Source organism: Paracoccidioides brasiliensis (assembly GCF_000150735.1).
Source record: "Paracoccidioides brasiliensis Pb18 unplaced genomic scaffold supercont2.11, whole genome shotgun sequence".
Classification (NCBI taxonomy): Eukaryota; Fungi; Ascomycota; class Eurotiomycetes; order Onygenales; family Ajellomycetaceae; genus Paracoccidioides; species Paracoccidioides brasiliensis.
In genome coordinates, this window is record NW_011371368.1 from 348,072 (window position 1) to 364,964 (window position 16,893).

At 47.5% G+C, this 16,893-nt stretch overlaps 4 protein-coding genes across 4 annotated transcripts; 3 read left to right on the top strand and 1 right to left on the bottom strand.

Moving 5' to 3' along the window:
- Window positions 1–944: 944 nt before the first annotated feature.
- PADG_07355 (uncharacterized protein) lies at window positions 945–5,590 on the top strand (the record flags this gene model as incomplete). Its single annotated transcript, XM_010764520.1, has 2 exons — window positions 945–977; window positions 1,127–5,590. 2 exons carry the CDS (start codon window positions 945–947, stop codon window positions 5,588–5,590), a joined length of 4,497 nt encoding a protein of 1,498 aa, XP_010762822.1.
- A 1,607-nt stretch (window positions 5,591–7,197) lies between these two features.
- Window positions 7,198–8,902, top strand: PADG_07356 (woronin body major protein; the record flags this gene model as incomplete). The annotated part of the gene is made up of 3 exons (XM_010764388.1): window positions 7,198–7,275; window positions 7,611–7,912; window positions 7,969–8,902. The coding sequence occupies 3 exons, from the start codon at window positions 7,198–7,200 to the stop codon at window positions 8,900–8,902; spliced, it is 1,314 nt and encodes a 437-aa protein (XP_010762690.1).
- Window positions 8,903–10,577: 1,675 nt separating this feature from the next.
- Window positions 10,578–11,786, top strand: PADG_07357 (uncharacterized protein; the record flags this gene model as incomplete). Its single annotated transcript, XM_010764389.1, has 4 exons — window positions 10,578–10,665; window positions 10,743–10,901; window positions 10,974–11,264; window positions 11,620–11,786. The coding sequence occupies 4 exons, from the start codon at window positions 10,578–10,580 to the stop codon at window positions 11,784–11,786; spliced, it is 705 nt and encodes a 234-aa protein (XP_010762691.1).
- A 1,203-nt stretch (window positions 11,787–12,989) lies between these two features.
- PADG_07358 (uncharacterized protein) lies at window positions 12,990–15,278 on the bottom strand (the record flags this gene model as incomplete). Its single annotated transcript, XM_010764390.1, has 4 exons — window positions 12,990–13,669; window positions 13,751–14,010; window positions 14,099–14,377; window positions 14,668–15,278. The coding sequence occupies 4 exons, from the start codon at window positions 15,276–15,278 to the stop codon at window positions 12,990–12,992; spliced, it is 1,830 nt and encodes a 609-aa protein (XP_010762692.1).
- Between the last annotated feature and the right edge of the window lie 1,615 nt (window positions 15,279–16,893).

Sequence of the window (16,893 nt, forward strand, 5' to 3'; positions counted from 1 at the left end):
AGGGCCCACCATGGGTTGAAATACCTAAGGCACTCACTCTGCATCTGGCCGGCGAGATAATTTTTCGTGCCATAAAAAACCGGTTTTTGTCCCTAAGTAGCGCCATTCCGAGAAGGATTTCAGGATCCCAGGGAATTAAGCCCTTGGTGACAGTTCCAGTTCCAAGGTAGGAAAACAGAAACCTAGAAGTTGGGGAGAAGAAGCATTTCAGACGGATAAAGAGATAAGAAGAGTTTTGTGTATCTATCATGTGGAGCTGGAAGATTTCGCATCTCGATCAGGTGATCTGGCAGGAGTTAGGAGGTTCCACAACTTTATTCATTTACATTATCTTTTTTTTGTCGTTCTACAGGAACATTGAATATGATGTTTGAGAGGGTAGACAAACAAATTTCATTTTTCATTCGTCATTCATAATATTTTTTCCATCTTTAAGACATTTGTAATTCTTTGTATATAACTGTAAGTTACGGGCCATTGATGTCATTCATGGCCATCCCAAAAGTGACGACACCAACCTCCCATCTCTCTTTTCGCTCATCTCTCGTCAGCTTATTTAGACAACTCACGACTAGTTATTTTACAATCTCCTGCCACAACCAAAGAACCCTCACAATAATTTTGCTTTTCCAAACCATCGTATCACTTCCAATTTCTTAGCTGCCCGGTGCAGTGTTTCTTGTTCCTTTGTTGGGTGACCAGACGAAGCGCGGTGGGTCCCTACGATGATGGTAGTAAAGAAACTAGTTAACGAACTAACCAACAAAACTGCCTGCGATTAAGTCATTTCTCCATGAAGCTCTAATAAGTCCAAGCTGAAAATATTGCCCGAGGTGCCTCTGTTCTCAACCAAGCTCCGTTGTACAGTCATTTTAACATCTCGAATGCGCTGCAGCTATTCCTCCCATGGACGGTAACCTCTCCTGGCTAGTGAACCTCACACTATGTTCCGTCGCAAAAGAGCCTCTGCGCATGCGGTGAGTTACTCCACATGTCTGTCCCGAATTGAACAGCTTTGGGAGCCTGTCCCACACCAGGCCACAGCCTCCCAACCACCCTCCTATCTATTTCCCTTTTTTGCTGCGAACCTACCTGGTTACTGATGCAAGGGTCGCATTGCCTTTAGCCCATAAATTCCAATCCGTCTCCCTCCGCCCAAACAGCCGCTGTTCAGGCATTTAGAGCTTCCCAGGCCAATGCCAACATATCTACAGCCGCTGCGGCAACAGCCCTTCGCAGACATACCCCTACCCCTACCTCCGTTGAAAACGTCCAGACGAAACGTATGCTAGAGAGGCAATTGTCCACAGGTAGCGGGAAAGGAAAAGGAAAAGCGGCTCTCCCTCATTCTCAAAATGGACGGATACATCGGGTAAGTAGTTTTGGTTCGATGACAACCCGAACTTTTCGAGAGCAACCCCCCGCTCGTGCGGCTTCCGTCACTGGATCTTCCTCGATAGAGATAACCCCTGTGCCGCCACTCCCTGAGCACCACACACCGCATCGACGAACCGTCAGCCTGGATACTTTCTATAGAGCGATCCATCCTCCTGATAGAACAGGCCAAGGCGGCGGAACAAGCCCCAGATGGTCGCCAATCTCACCTAACCGTAGCTCCCCTCGAGCATCTCGAGCTTTAAATAGTCTTCCGGAACTGGAACGGAAAGGCAGCAGGAGCTCGATTAACTTTTCCTATCCAACACATGCGCGCCCTAACTCTCCACTGCAATCGCCGACAAAAATGTTTGTCGCGAAATCTCCAAGCCCTGATGTTGGAAGATATCCAGAGGAGAGGCCTGTTCAAAACCACAACGTTCCTCGAACATCCGAAATTACACCTCCTGCTCTAATGGATGCGAAGGAAATTCAATCTTATAGAGATCTGCTGACGGGTGATACTCTATGTGGCGAATCGGAATGGAAGTCGCCTTTGAGTGGATCTGCCTATGCGATTGCTGAAAGGGAGACGGTCGATTCTCCTCAAGAACAAGATATTGATCTGACACAGCAACCTCATCCTACGGACTTAAGTTCACAATTGGATGGAGCCGATCCAGATCGTCATCCTTCACCCAAATTAGCCCTCCTGAAAGTGCGAACCCTTGCACAGAATGAAGATCGAGAACTTCAAATGGTGGAAGAAGGCACTGAGATAAACCATATAGTAGTAGATGACCCCAGAGGGTGTGATCTGGATACATCTACGAAAAACGCAGAGTTACCCAAAAAGCAAGCGCTTGATCGTTCTATAGTTGGTAACAATGGCGACAAGGGGCTTTTGTCAGCTTTGCCCGCGATCAATACATCGCTATCACCAGGTATTAGCACTGTACAATATAGTCCTTCAACGACGCCATTGCAGAACATCTCGCATGACATCGTGAGCTCCAGTGTCCCAATTCCTAACGGTGAAAGACTCCATTCACTTAGCCCCAACCGCATCACACGCTTCTCCTCCCACCTTACTGTTCCGATTACAGGGGAGAAGCTCCACGACCCACCTCCACGCTCTATGTCCCATGCAAAATCAGCGTTAAAACATCCAAGTTCTCCAACAAGTCCGGGCGGCCATGCGATCAATCAATCCAAGTCAACTAGGGCACTCAGTGATTCTTCAGATGGTGCTTCGACACAATCCGATGATGGTCGAAGGGCGGAGGTCAAAAATAGAGTCCCTAGAGTCAGCTTCGAAGATGAACCCGAGGTAGTGGGGACAGCTGCCACGCCGCCAATATCTCCAGAGCTACACTTTTCCGCAAGCCCCCAGTGGAAGCTGGGATCAAAATATGCACGCTTCATAAAGAACGGTAACCGCCTTTATGTGAATAATGGGGATGGTGAGGACGTGTTCGATGAAGTCATGAAACCTCGGCCGCCGCTCCCTTCGTTTGACAGCGTGAGGGGAAGAAGAAGGTTCCAAGTCGAGGATCATGATGAGCGACAGCTCCATGGCTTTCCTCCTCCGAGCACACTCCCGGGTTCTAGTGAGAGTGGATTTCGTGGAATGCTAAACCAGAGTCAGAGCAAACATACCCGTCCCCACGACACTATCTCTCTTACTCCTGGTGATCCAATACCCCCCGAGGTCACATCAGTTGAAGGGACAGGTTATGATTCCATATCTGAACATAGCTCATCTAGTGATGATTTGACGAATCTTGACGAATCTGCTTCGCAAGGTGATGACCTTTCTGGTTTAGCTACTGTGGAGGCACAGCCACGCCCCAGCAATCCTAAGGAGACTCAGCTTGACACTGTTGGAAACCCTAGCCAGAGCGAAAACGTTCCCGTCATTTCAGTTCAGCTAGCTACACCAGCTGCTCCTACCGATGAAAAGAGTAGCAACGAGTGGGGGAGGATACCGGGAGAGTTTCCTCCCTCATCACCTCCAGGGGAAGACGAAACACCTGATCAACCCATGGACGATACGCAACAACGCCCCGTTAACCCAGACTCTGGCACTTCTTCCAACACATTTTCAATTCAATCCGTGGATGATGATGATGATGATGATGAATCTGACGATTCCGGCGAGAGTGTTTATAGTGATGCCGCTGAAAATTTGGCAGAGATTGAAGGCGATGTTTTCGGCTCCATAGATGCAATCGTTGATAGTCCCATCTCTCATGTTTCCAGCCATTCTCATGCTACCCCGCCCGACAGCCCTGCTCGTTCGAAGACGGATAAAAAGAGGCCACCAGAGTTGCCCCTACAACACGCTGATCCCCGCAATTCTTCTTCTTCAGGAACCGTAAATATAAGCTCCCCTTTACCAGTTGTCAAGGAGGAGGCTTCGAATTTGACAGTCTCCAGTGGAAATACGAGGGAAATAGAAGGTAGTAATGACCTGCGCAATCCTGAAAGCCAGCGGATGCTCTCTCCCAGTCAGGAACCCGTTTGGGCAGCTTTTGCTGGTACGACCGCCTCGTCATTAAACTCGAAACCGGCACAATCACGATTGGATCACATCACATGCAATGGGCAACACACCCATACTTCAGAGGAGAGTAACTATGTTACCAGCAAGCAAAAGGGGACAAAATTACGACCCCCTAAAGAAAATCCAGAAGGTCCGACAACCTACCGCAAACAGGAGACCTCTACTCGGACACCTAAAGGTCCTTCTGCAAACAAACTCTATATAAATGGCCATGTTCATCCATCTGGTGTAGAGGAAAATTGGGATTTTGGATTCACCTCAAAACATCATACTCAAGCTCACGCATATGATAGCGATTCCTCCAGCAGCTTCAAGGGCGCCAAGAGTCCGCCACAGAGCACTACGCATTATTTTTTGAGACGCACGATGAGAAACACTGACAACAGGCCACAATCGTTGGGCAGGTATCCTGCTGCTGTTGGACGACGATCAACGACGCCTCCTGACCAGGGGAGTTCGTTTTCTTCGGATCGCAACGCCCAAATGCGAAAAACGTTACGTGACCCAAGAAGCGGGTTCCATACGAAAGCATCGTCGTTTTCTGGCTTTGGAAAACACTCGAAAGTCAAGGGTACCGCAACTGGATTGAGCCCCCAAGCAGGGAAGAAGCTGAAGTCTCGCTTTGGTCATCCGAGCGATGACGAGGTCGGCTTGAGATATTCATTCCGTAGCCGTTATGACGACTCGAGCGACGATGAGGTAGTCCCTATGAAATTCAGTCCAGTTCGCGGTATCCCTAAACTAAGGGGTAAGGTTGATGGAGATTCTACGGATCTCGACGATAGCTCGGACAATGAGATTCCTCAAAAGGTCTTGAGACGACCTTGCTCCCAACATCCGTCAATAATTCGAAGCACCCCGATAACTAAACCAGTATCTGCGTCTGAGGCTAATGCGGACGGCGCTACAACCGCAGACGCTACCAACCGGTCAACTGATGATGTGCCCAAAGGGCCTGGGGGGCTTTTCTCCCAGCTTCCGAAAAGGCAACGGGGTATTTTTAGTAGACTAAGTATCTCAGTTCATAAAAGCGGGGGTGATAATAGAATCCGAAAGTCCGAACTCGATAGTGCGGCAAGGCGTGATACTCCGCTGGAGCGTTCACCCATGGAACTCCGACGGAATAGAAGCTCAACGACCACGAACCACGGCGGCGACAAACCTCCCCAATCCGGTTTTGCAACAGGCACATCTGAAAGATATGCTGAAGCTACAACCGAAAAGCAAACCGACATCCAAAAATCCTCTGATATCCTGGAATCCAGTTCATGGCCATTTCGATCTCATCACGGAAGCAACACCGTACCAGTAGGTGCTTCCGCTCCTCCACATATTCCTGAAAACAGCAAGCCTGACCAAGAACGGCCATATACCTCCGATGGCATGGCGAAAAGGAACGGGAGCATCAATTGCAGCGCTTCAATTGCTGGAGCAGTCATTGGATCAACACATGGATCAACTGAGTCTTCTAACTGGGCATCATGTTTCCGTCCACGGATGCAAACACGTCGGGGAACGGACAGCACTGTCGGCCAGAAACTCCCCAGTTCTTCGATACAATCAGATGTAAGCTCGTCAGTTCTTGGCTCGGGTGAGAAGAAGAAGAAAAAGCTCTTACTTCTCAGAAAAGCGCTGGGAATGAGCAAGTGAAAAAAAAAAAATAAATAAAAATAAAAAAATAAAAGAGAGAGAGAGAGAGAACGTAAAAAGGAAAGCATATTCATTCTGGCTGTACCCTGGTTTTCGCTCTGCTGCTCAGCTTACAAGGCATGATATTTCCTTACGATATATTAAAATCTTTTTCATTATGAAAATGCCACCCTTCTAATCTTCCTAAATAATTTTTCTTATCTACTTCTATCCTCTTCGTTTCTCTTTTCTTCATTGGATTAAGTTGTTTGATACCATTTTGTTTTCTTGTGAAGGATACCAATATATTCTTGTTCTTTAAAAAAGCGATATCTTCCATACCCTCCCCCCCCCCCCCCCCTTTCTTACTTTTCTGGATTTGTATTAGCTCGGAATATTAATTTGGCTTTGTTGTTTCTCTTGCTTGGACGGATGGGGCGGAAGGTCAATATATGAAGAATTTGCGCTTTGAAATACGAAATTATACGTTTACGCATCTCGCGCTGCCGATGGACACCATCCTTGCTTGTCTCTTTGGCTCTCCGTTCCATAGCTCTTGATGAGCGTTAATCCTAATTTTTATTTTAGCATCGTGTTTCGGCATTCAAAATTACATGTGTTCATTGCTTTGCTGGTTGCTGGTTCTGAATGACTTCCGTTGACGCAATTCCGAGGTTGCTGATCTAACCACAGAATCCATAACTTATAGTTATGGGTGTTCCGGCTCCACGGAAATACTTTACTTGGATATCCACACTCTCTTTCAAGTTTTAAAAAGAAAAGTCTGTGTTTTGACACTGTTGCTAGTTTTCGTTATCAAAAGGTGATGTCAGCAGCGCGCCAGTGGTGGCGCGCACATTCAACTTCACCAAATCGAGCCGATAATGCAGCAAGCCGCTAGACCAAGATGGTTCTGAGCCAATGACGAGCCCTCATAACAAGTTCCTCCTGGAACCCACCAAGGACCCACCTAGTGTCAAATAGATGTCTCCGCCTTTTTTTTTTTTTTTTGGCGTGTTGACTGAAACTTAGAACAAGGAGTCTGGCCAGTGCAAAAACTACTAGGGCGGTTGACGTAGCAACTGAGCGGAGAATTGCGCCAATCTTTCGAGGCGGTTGGTACCGAATAACCCGAGGTTAAGAAACGAGAGATCTTTGGAAATTCGTGGAGCTCAGAGGAGATTGAAAGATGGGTAGCTAAAGAGACATATCATCGATTGAAGGAAAGGAGAACAGAGGAGAGAAAAAGGGACCTACCTTGCTTCAGTGTGATAAAACTGTAGACCTGGCTTGGTGTGGGGATCAGTAAGCCAGTCGACCGGCCACAGGAATTTTCATGCTGACAGTTTTGAGCGGGCACAACAAGCGACCAGCCTAGTCAAACGACGATGCCTGATAAAATAACTCCAGTGGCTGGGCTGGGCCAGGGCCAGGGCCAATTATCCGGTATACGGGCTACGGAGCACAGCTGGATCAATAGGCGGAGAGAATGGGCACGAATTTCCATCCACACTGGGCCGAGGATTGAACATTGCCCATCCACAATGGATTCTGGATGATTTGAGCCAGAGATGAAAAGAACTCTGTGTGGGTCTTTTTTCTCTGGGGAAAGGATTGGGTTGCACTTTATGGGACCGGGCCGAGGCGATGAACCTTTGACATATTTTGATCGCAAACGACAAAACTGCCACACGCTAAGCCAATTTGTGGATTACAGGCTTACCGCATCTGGATAAACATAAACAAACGACCAGCAGCACTGGAGCACAACGTCGACAGGGCAGCGGATGAAGCCAATCACAGCCAGCTGCACACAACCAGCCTCCAGCCTCGTCCTCCAGGAACTTTAGCCAACAAATAACTTCGCTTGCCCCCCTCCCGGCTCGTTCCTCTTCTTCCTCTTCCTCTCTTCCTCCTCCTCTTCATCCTCAGACATTCATATTCCATCAACAACCTTATCCCTCTATTTCACCACTCCTAAGAGACAGCAGCTGTCATTTTCTTGTCTCGTCTTTCGAATTGTTCTTTAACACTTCGAAAGGCATTCGAGAAAGGACACATTAGCACAGTCAATCTGGACTTTGACGCTCGCGTCCCCATTCCCTTCAGTGTCTTCCCGTCGTCGTACCGGAGTGACGCTGTCTCTGAGACTACTCATACGAGAGTAGAGGGAGAGGTCAAGTTAACAGGTGCTTCGCGCGTCGGACGGGAAGATACTGCATACGAAGGCCCATTCCCGTCTCATAGCCATCAAGAGGTTGACGTTCATATTCACTCTGATCGCCGTCAACACGACGAGTTCCCCCGATCTCGTTATCCTGAAGTAGAACTTACAAGAGAACGGTAAGAAGTCGAAACCCCTGTTGCAATAAATCTTCGTTGCTAATCAATTCGATCAGACACTACGGCAATCAAGACCGAAAAGCCTGGGAAACTCAGCTTGATATTACTGAACGTGAATACCGTCAACGCACCGATCCCAACTATCAAGTCGAATACATCAACCCGCCAAACCAGGTCCGTGACATCGACGTTTCGTACAACAACCAGTTCCAGCAGATCGACACTGCCGGAGCCCCCAGCCACGTCAGTGAAGTCGATTACGCAGACCAAGGCAGCGAAAGAGCTTCCAGAGACGTCAACGCGAATCGACGCATCGTTATCGAACAATCTTCTCCTCGCAAAATGGGTTACTACGACGACGAAGGCCACTACCATTCCTTCCGCCGCGGCGTTGAGCGCGCTGCTGACCGCATCCTCCATCCTCTCCACCATCACCACGACAGAAAGGAAGAGGTCGTCATTAGCGACGAGCGTGGCCCCACCCGTGTCCGCGATGGCGTCCGCGAGTCTGTGAGAGTCGTGCAGCCTCGTGGTGGTCATCTACCCGACACCATCACCATCCCATGCCACTTTATACGCGTTGGTGATCTGTTGATCCTCCAGGGCCGCCCATGTCAGGTCATTCGCATCTCCGTCTCTCCACAGACTGACCAGCACCGTTACCTTGGTGTCGACCTTTTCACCCGCCAGCTTCATGAGGAGTCTAGCTTCATCTCTCACCCCTCTTCCTCCGTCGTTGTCCAGAGCATGCTGGGCCCTGTCTACAAGACCTACCGCATTCTGGACATCCGCGAGGATGGCCGTATTGTTGCCATGACCGAAACTGGTGATGTCAAGCAAGGTCTTCCCGTCGTTGACCAGGGCAATCTGTTCAACCGTATCAGCGATGCCTTCAGTGATGGCCGTGGAAGCATCCGCGCTCTCGTCATCAATGATGGTGGCCGTGAGCTGGTTGTTGACTACAAGGTTATCCACGGATCCCGTCTGTAGATGAACAATTGGTTAGTTACTTATCTCCCTTGCACCCCTCAGAGTGTCTAGCTTTGTGTCTGCAAGCTCCCAGCTGCTAACTACCGAATCGTCAGGCGAGAATTTCATGTTTCGATGAACCCGCAGCACATTTAGAGCAATTTCTGAACCCTTTTATTTTAATTTTCAGTGACCAACTATGAAAACAAAATTTGAGGAATGGCAAATCGTGAAGTCAAGGGTATATTTTTGTTTGCTATTTTGGAATTGATGAACAAATAATCATTTTTTCCCCCCTTTTTAGGTTTATGTTTTGTGGATGATCATGTGACCGGCTTTTCGCAACTTTTCCCCCGTCTTGTATCTGCCTAAACACCCCCTTGAGTACGTCGTAATTGAAGAATCAATTTTATGTTGCCTGCTCTACATTGTTTTCTTCTCCATCTACGTTTATGTAAGAGGCTTTGTAGTTGGTTGCAGTGCCCTTCATGTTTGAGTAGGGGTGCTGGACATTGGTATGTAGTCCGCTTCCATGTCTTAAGTTGAGCTTTCATCTCATTTGAGGCTTTACATTCTTATTTTCGGTTGGGTCTCTAAATGCCCAACTGTATTTTCATACAGAATTTTCACTTCACTTCTTTCTTCTTTAAGTGATGGCTTTACTAACTTTATTTGGAACAAAGTCGCACCAGAAGAGCTAATTACCGAAAGTAGAGGAGAAAGATTTCTTTCTTTGCTTTCTCTGCTCTCTCTGTTCGTCAAAATTGGCGCACATTATGAATGTGGAATGTGAGGCGCATGGAGAATATCCGGGAATCAGAAGAAGTTGACCCTCGGTCCCAATATCTTATTGGGCTCCTTTCAGAAGCAGGTCTGTCGATTATTTACGTGGCCCAACTGCGAGACCTTCCAACGTCATTCCAACAGTTGAATTGCGTATGCAACGAGAACAAAACAATGGAAACTGGAAAGATATGGGAAATCCCCCACTATTAGAATGAGATCCTTGACCTCAAAGCTTAACCGCGGGCAACTCAGGGATGAGAGAATACTTTAATATCAAATTGGAAGCATGGTTGAACCAAGACCTTATCTCGACAGCAGAGTGGAGGAGATAGCTACCCTACATTCACAACGAGTGACGCTGATCAAAAGAAACTTTGCGAGACAAATATACGTTATCACTGATTGAATATTTGCTGTCAGAAAGCCAAGAAAGACAAACTGCACTTTTGATACTTCGCCAAACTGCTAAAAGCTTGATACATTTCCCTCGAAATCAGGGAAGCACCACGGTCCCATGCTGGTTTCCCTTATGTCTCAATGTCAGATAGTGAGATCTTCCACCTTGTGGTTAACTGCATAGAGCATAAGTGCTATGAAGTCCTTCATATACGCACTGTTTAACATGAAAACTCTCGCTCTGTGTTGGAGGGCAAGAGGATGGAATATATAATATCGTGTCAAGCGCACCCTCTCCCTATCTATCTATCATATTTCTTCTACAACTCTACTCTCCTATCTACCTGATATCGAGTTATAGATCTTCGACCCCCTTGCAATACAAACCATAAAAAAAACCTCTACATCTTATCCAGACCGGCTGGATAAACACTCCCCCAGTAAATGGCCAAAATCGGAAAGGAAATCAAAAGTCCTGTCTGACTTAGCAGAGCCAACCGTGGCTATCTCATTCATGGCTCTAGTGACCGCAATAGTGGCTGAAGTCCCAAACCACCATACGCAGACGATATCAGATATATCCATCACGATACCCATCCAAGGTTACAACATCTTTTCAACAGTTTTCCGGACTCTAAGGTGTGAATCATGGCTAACTAAGAGGTTCCTCCGATCCTAGTCCGAGATCCTAGCGGACTCGCTGCATTTTTAATATCATGCCAACCTTCAAACACAGGGTGGAAACAACCCTTGGGACGAAATTTACAACAACATCACAAGCCAAAAGAGATTGAGATCCTGGCCATGTCATTATCCCGTCCCGTCTTACTTTTTATTCGTGTGTCGATCCAAGTCCAGAAATTGGTTTAACAGACATCGGACCCGATATAAAACAACTCATGTCGTCAAGCGAAATTGAAGGAGTCGGATAACTGGCTTGTGGGCATCCGCGTCAGGGTGGGAGATTTCGAATTTGATGCAATAATGGACAAAGGTCCAAAACAACCAGCCTTTCAGGTCCCCTGCGGCCCTACGAGTGTTCTTTCTAAGGCTTGCTTGCGATTTCACTCCCTCTACACTCTGCTCTCCGTCTGTGGGATTTCTCACTCTGTGTTGGATACCTCAGCTATTCCTCTTTTCGCTAATATCTTCGCTTTCATTTCACTCCCTGCTTTTCCAGACCTCGCCGGCATCTCTTCCCGTGAGCATCAAGATTTTGCAGCTCTACACAGCACTTTCTTTATTATTTCTCTTCAAAAACTTTTTCGTACTTTTTCCCCATTAACCTCATCTCTTGATTTGTTTCCTTCCCTTTTGTTTATTTGGGAATCTTCACTTATTCAACCGATCTCTATTTTACACTTCATGTTCTGCGTGTGGCGCCTAAAATTTAAACCGCCTATAAGTAATTTTTTAAGAAAACATGAGAGTTGCTATTATATTGAATATCCACACTAGGCTATCTATAACTGTTTGAGATAGGTAGGTTTGATAAAATATATACGAAGGATATATATGTTCTTCATATGGTATATTGAACTGCTACTAAAACACAGGATTTCTCAAATCGGTTTCCACGGAGAAGCAGAAAGGGCAAAGACGTGGAAGTAGTATAGAACACATGCCCTTCACACAAGAGAGTATCATCACATACGAAGTACACATTAAGAGCAAAGGCGAGGTGGGAGGGGGGCAGAGGAGAGTTGGGTGGGGAGAGATTTGATAGTAGTGAAGGGATGGGGAAAAGAAGGGGAATGTCGAAGAAAAGAAGGCGGGGAGGTATCGCAAAAACATTATATATCAGCCAACAAGTAAGGAGAAAATAAACATTAAACAACATCATCAAAAATAACAAGAATGAAAACATATAAAAAGTTGACAATGGACTGGAGAAGAAATAGAACCATGACACCATTACCCACAGTCCCATTTCCTGTCCCAGTGCAATTGAAAGGCTTAAACATATAAAACGAAATACAAAACGAAGGAAGGAGGAGAATAAGAAGAGGAGGGTAAACAAAACATCCCAAGAATTGAAAATCAAAGCACCATCCATAGTCACCCGCCTCCAATCCCTACCTGCGCCCCAGCAATTTCGTTACGTGGAAATTCACGAAACAAGGTAAACAGTCATGAACAGGACGAATAGCAAAAACGAAGGGTAAAATAAAACTTTATAAAAAAACGTGCATGAAAGATCTCAAAGGTATAATAATGGGATATGCAGTTCGTATCCTCGCTGTTCAGAGGCACCAGCACCACTGATTCCTAATAAATATGATATTATAAGTCGATAATGCATCAATTATATGGTGTATTGGAGAACTGTGATGGAGTATGGTGAATGGAAAGAGATGGGAGGCAGGGGACAGGAGGGCAGCTTGGTGCGTAGGAAACGGAACGGGATCCATAACAAAATTGAAGGAGAGATATAAAACACAAATGCTCCTGCAGGCCCTTGAAGAGTCATTCCGGAGTAGGTCCAGGCGCCGTTTACAATGGTTCGAATATAGCAGAGCAGAGAACCTGTGAATCGTGTCGTCGGGGTATCGTAATCAAAGCTGGGGAACATGAACGGCAAGGCGTTTCTGTCATCGGGAAAGGAAGTTAATGAAAGATGAGGGAGCTAACAGGGCTCAGGTAGCCACTTATTCATGTGAATATTAATAAATTGGGACCCGCGAGGCACATGGCTATATCGTACAGAGGGGCGCTGGCATCGCGACATATGAGGAAAATCGGATGAATTCGATTTGTTCCATTCGTTAGGGTTCATATAATAATTCCGCAGGGTGGATTCAAAATCCGTTAAGTATCAGAGCCAGAGAAAAACGTCGTGGGGATATATATATTTGACGAAGGGCATGTAGGTGTGGTAGAAGAGCGGCAAGTTCCCAAACCGAACTGCAATCAATCCCTACATGCCTCACTTCTCCCCATACTTCCCAAACTCCTGTTGCCATTTCAGCAGACCCCGCGTCAAGACATCCATCATCTCAACACTTGTCAGATCCTTAAAATCCTTCTCCTTGGCCGGCGGGCTTGTTCCATTTGCCTCTGTATTTTCGTCACTGCCAGTGGTCTGCTCGCCATTGACTCCCTGGTCCCCCGTCTCCTTCGTTGCCGATCCTGCTCCACTCAGGGGAGTCTGCATCGCGCTCGAAGCCATTTCAACCTGCAACTGAGAAATAAACTCAAGAATAGCAGCAACCCGCCTCTTCATATCATTCATAGTCGTGCGTTGCGGATTCATGTAGCGAGGTTTGCTCGGTTTCCCAGACTCCCCGCCGTTAAGATAGATGCCGTTTGCGCCTAGATGGCCTCTTGTAGGTGAATCGCCGTTGCCCGTGTCTCGAGATTGTCCGCGACGGGGGGAGTTGATGTTGTTACTCATGTCGTTGCCGTTTACTGAGTCGCGGTCTCGGGTGTATTGGTTTCGACCTAGACGGCCGCGACGGGCGGCTGGTCGTCCGGTTTTGCGCGTGGCGGGCTTAGTATTTGAGGGTTCGTTTGTTATGCTGGGAGTGTCGGGAGCGGATTGGGTGATGATGGGAGGATTTACGATGGTTTTTGTAGGTGAAGCTGTCTCGGTGGGCTCCTCGTCTGCTATTTGGATCTGTTAGCCTGGTCTGCTCCTTCTGTTCAAACCGATTTTGCTACTGTATGACTAGTGGCATTGGCACTCACGGTCTTTCCGGCGTTCTGATCGGCTTTTGCGTCTATTGATAGGTTCATTCGTCTCTTTCTCTAACTCCTTCTCTGCGGCTTGAGCTTCTCTCTCGCGCTGGTTTCGAACCACGCCTCTGGTCTTCTTCGAGCCATTTCCCTCGGGGACATTATTGGGTTTGCTTTCCTCATCGGACAGTGGATGTGATAGGGAGTTGCTGTGTTTCGAAAGAGAAGAGGAGAGCGATCCAGTACGCTGTCGTTTAGCAGTTTGTTTATTCCTGTTTGTGAGCGCAGGGAGTTAGTTAGTAGCTGCTCTAGCCGTCAGACAGGCCAGCAAGTCCCAACGCGCAGGGAGAGCCAACATACGCTTCGCTATCACTACGGCTCCGTTTGCCTCTACGGCTTCCAAGGTCATCAGCCACTGATTTGGAGTCTTCCTTGCTCTCCTCAATCGCGCGTCGCAACTGTTCTTCGTCGTAGGCCGCATCGCGGCTATTCATGGTTGAGCGTCGTTTGGTGCTGAGGGGCCCTGAGCTGCCGCGACCCTTTTTATCTTTCAGGTTTCTGGAGCTATCGAGGGAGGAGGAACGAGAGGAGGATCCCGACGACGATCCGACCACGGGAAGGTAGCGAGAAGATTTCTGACTGCGCGACCGTAAGCGTAACGCCCACATCTTAACTGTAGAGAATGACACGGGGACAAAGGCAAGTATCTGCTATGCTATGGTGAAGGAAGATAAAAATGTAGAAGGCTTATACGTGTTTGTGGAGTTGAGGAGAGAAACATCATCATAAGAGTCTGGAGGGACGCCCTTGAACCATTCCAGCAGATGAACATTCACAAACCCATCAATCGCCAGGCAGGTAGTGACCAAGATGGCATTCACAATGTAAATAGTACTCAGGTGATGGGGAATGACAAAGTTATCACTCACCCATTGGATGCTACAATGATCTTGTGCAAATCCTTCCGACACATTTCACAAAAGTATTCATCAGGACTGGAGGCCTCCTCCATAATCCCAACACAACCTCCATGCTGCCAGACTTTACACGAGTCGCATTGGATGAACAAGCTCCCCGGTTCCTCAGACTGCATATCCTCAGCAGCAGAGGCCGAGGCACCCGGGGCCAAGTCATCCTTCATGCCCAGTTTCGTGGCACCGGAACTTCCTCCATCCTGGTAGATGAGAGGAAGGCCGGGGTAATCCTGCTGACCACACAGACATCTGGTAATTTCTTCGTCATCACCTTCTTCATCGTCGTATTCCTCAGCGCCAGGAGCATGAAGCGCATTGCCTTGTTCACTGTTATTGCGGCCTCGTTGGCGATGGCGCGTTAGCGGGAGGTCGGGTCGAGAATTTTGCTCGACGTCATCCATAGACTGCGAGCAGTTAGCAGAGATGTGTGGAGAGGGAATTTTGTTATTTGAGCGGGTGCTTCTTTCAGCACGGCTGAAGGAATTTGAGGAGCTGGATGAATTTGTATGCTGCATTGCGGCGGATGGTTGTGTTGTTCGAGCGCGGAACGAGCGACGAGGCGTCATGACTGGAACGGGGGGGAGCGGGGGCTGGGCTATTCTCCTGCTACAACTTCCAAACCCGGCTTTCTAGCAAGTCATAGAGATGCCAGAAGGATCCTCGATGAGGATTTTTGATTTAGAAATGAAGTAGAATGATTGATTGTCGAGGAGTGAGCAGCTGTTTTCGGAGCGGAATTTGCGTCGAGGGCAAAAGGGCGGCGGCAGTGGTGGGCTTCGTGGTTGGTGTGTGTGTGGACTGACAATTGGAAGAAGTTTGAACGAGTTGAACAAAGAGCAAAACCTCCAGAAACAGCCACAGATGACAAGCTGAATGAACAGGTACATGCTCTGGAAAAGAGGTACAGAGGAGGGGGATGTTGCAGTAGACGAGTTTTGCAAAGAGAGTGAGCGAGCGGCGGGCGAGGAGACAAAGACCTTACATAAGGCACTGACTTGGGGTTCGCTAGTTAACCAGTTAACTTTCTAAACTTCTGCTCCGTAGAAAACTAATACTGAACTATGAACATTCCACCAAGCTAACATGTCGGGTTGGCTGTTCCCGTCTTCCCCGCGCATTTCTTTTCTTTTCCTTTCTTTTAGCTTCAAGTCAAGTCAACTCAACTCAGGTCAACAGCGAATGTTGCGCTGTGGTATCATTCTACGCTGAACCAAACACTTGTGCATGCAATGGCCACGCCACAAGCCGCAGCTGGACTAGTAAATAGGTTTTTCCATTTCTCCCACGGCTCACGGCTAGTTACCCATATAACGACACCACCTTCAGGAAATTGAATATGCATGACACTCCTCCCATCAATGACTGTGTCTGTATAGGAATGCTCCCAGACAACTCCTGGCATTGATAGTCTGTCCCCCTCGTTCTGTGCGCCGACCTGCGGGCAATTGGGTAAATCTCTGGCAGAATGATCTGATACAGAGGGGAAATAGCATCGATGCTTGAATTAATATGGATATGATATCACAAGAGAGGTGAGATCTTGATACAGTCACTCCGATCCGCTTACTCAGTTCCTGACTGACATCATATATTTACATAGATTCAGTTTCCTGCCTAAATCACATTTACCCCGAAGTCCCGAGTCAAACATCACCGCGTATCATCATACCTACAGCACTCGACTAGGTCTGAACGCTTTAGCCACTCCTCCCAAGGAGGCTGGTAACTCGAGACCCAAGCAGTCAAACCGATTTCCATTCCTCCTGTATCTGTATCAATTGTACGGTACGAACTGAGAATAACAGATCAGCACCGAGGGCGGGCATAACTGGAATATTCATAGGGAACTTGAAAATGTCACACGGCGGGTGTGATGGAACTGATATATGGCTTCAAGTGACTTGTTTTGTGGTTAATACGGAGGAGCAGTAAGTGAAAAGGAGGGGGGAGGAAGCCACATCGTTCCAATTACCAAGGCCGTCTCGTCTCATTCAACCAGATGGAAGAATGAAAATGGAGATGCCTTTATTCTTTCTTCTCTCTTCTTCTTTCTTCTTCTTTCTTCTTCTTTCTTCTTCTTTTCACGGTCAAGATACTGGCACACAGCTACACGGACGTCCCCGTCGTTAGAAGTTGTCTCTGGCTAAGTGGCTTTTGGCTATTCAAACTGGGAGGAAATGG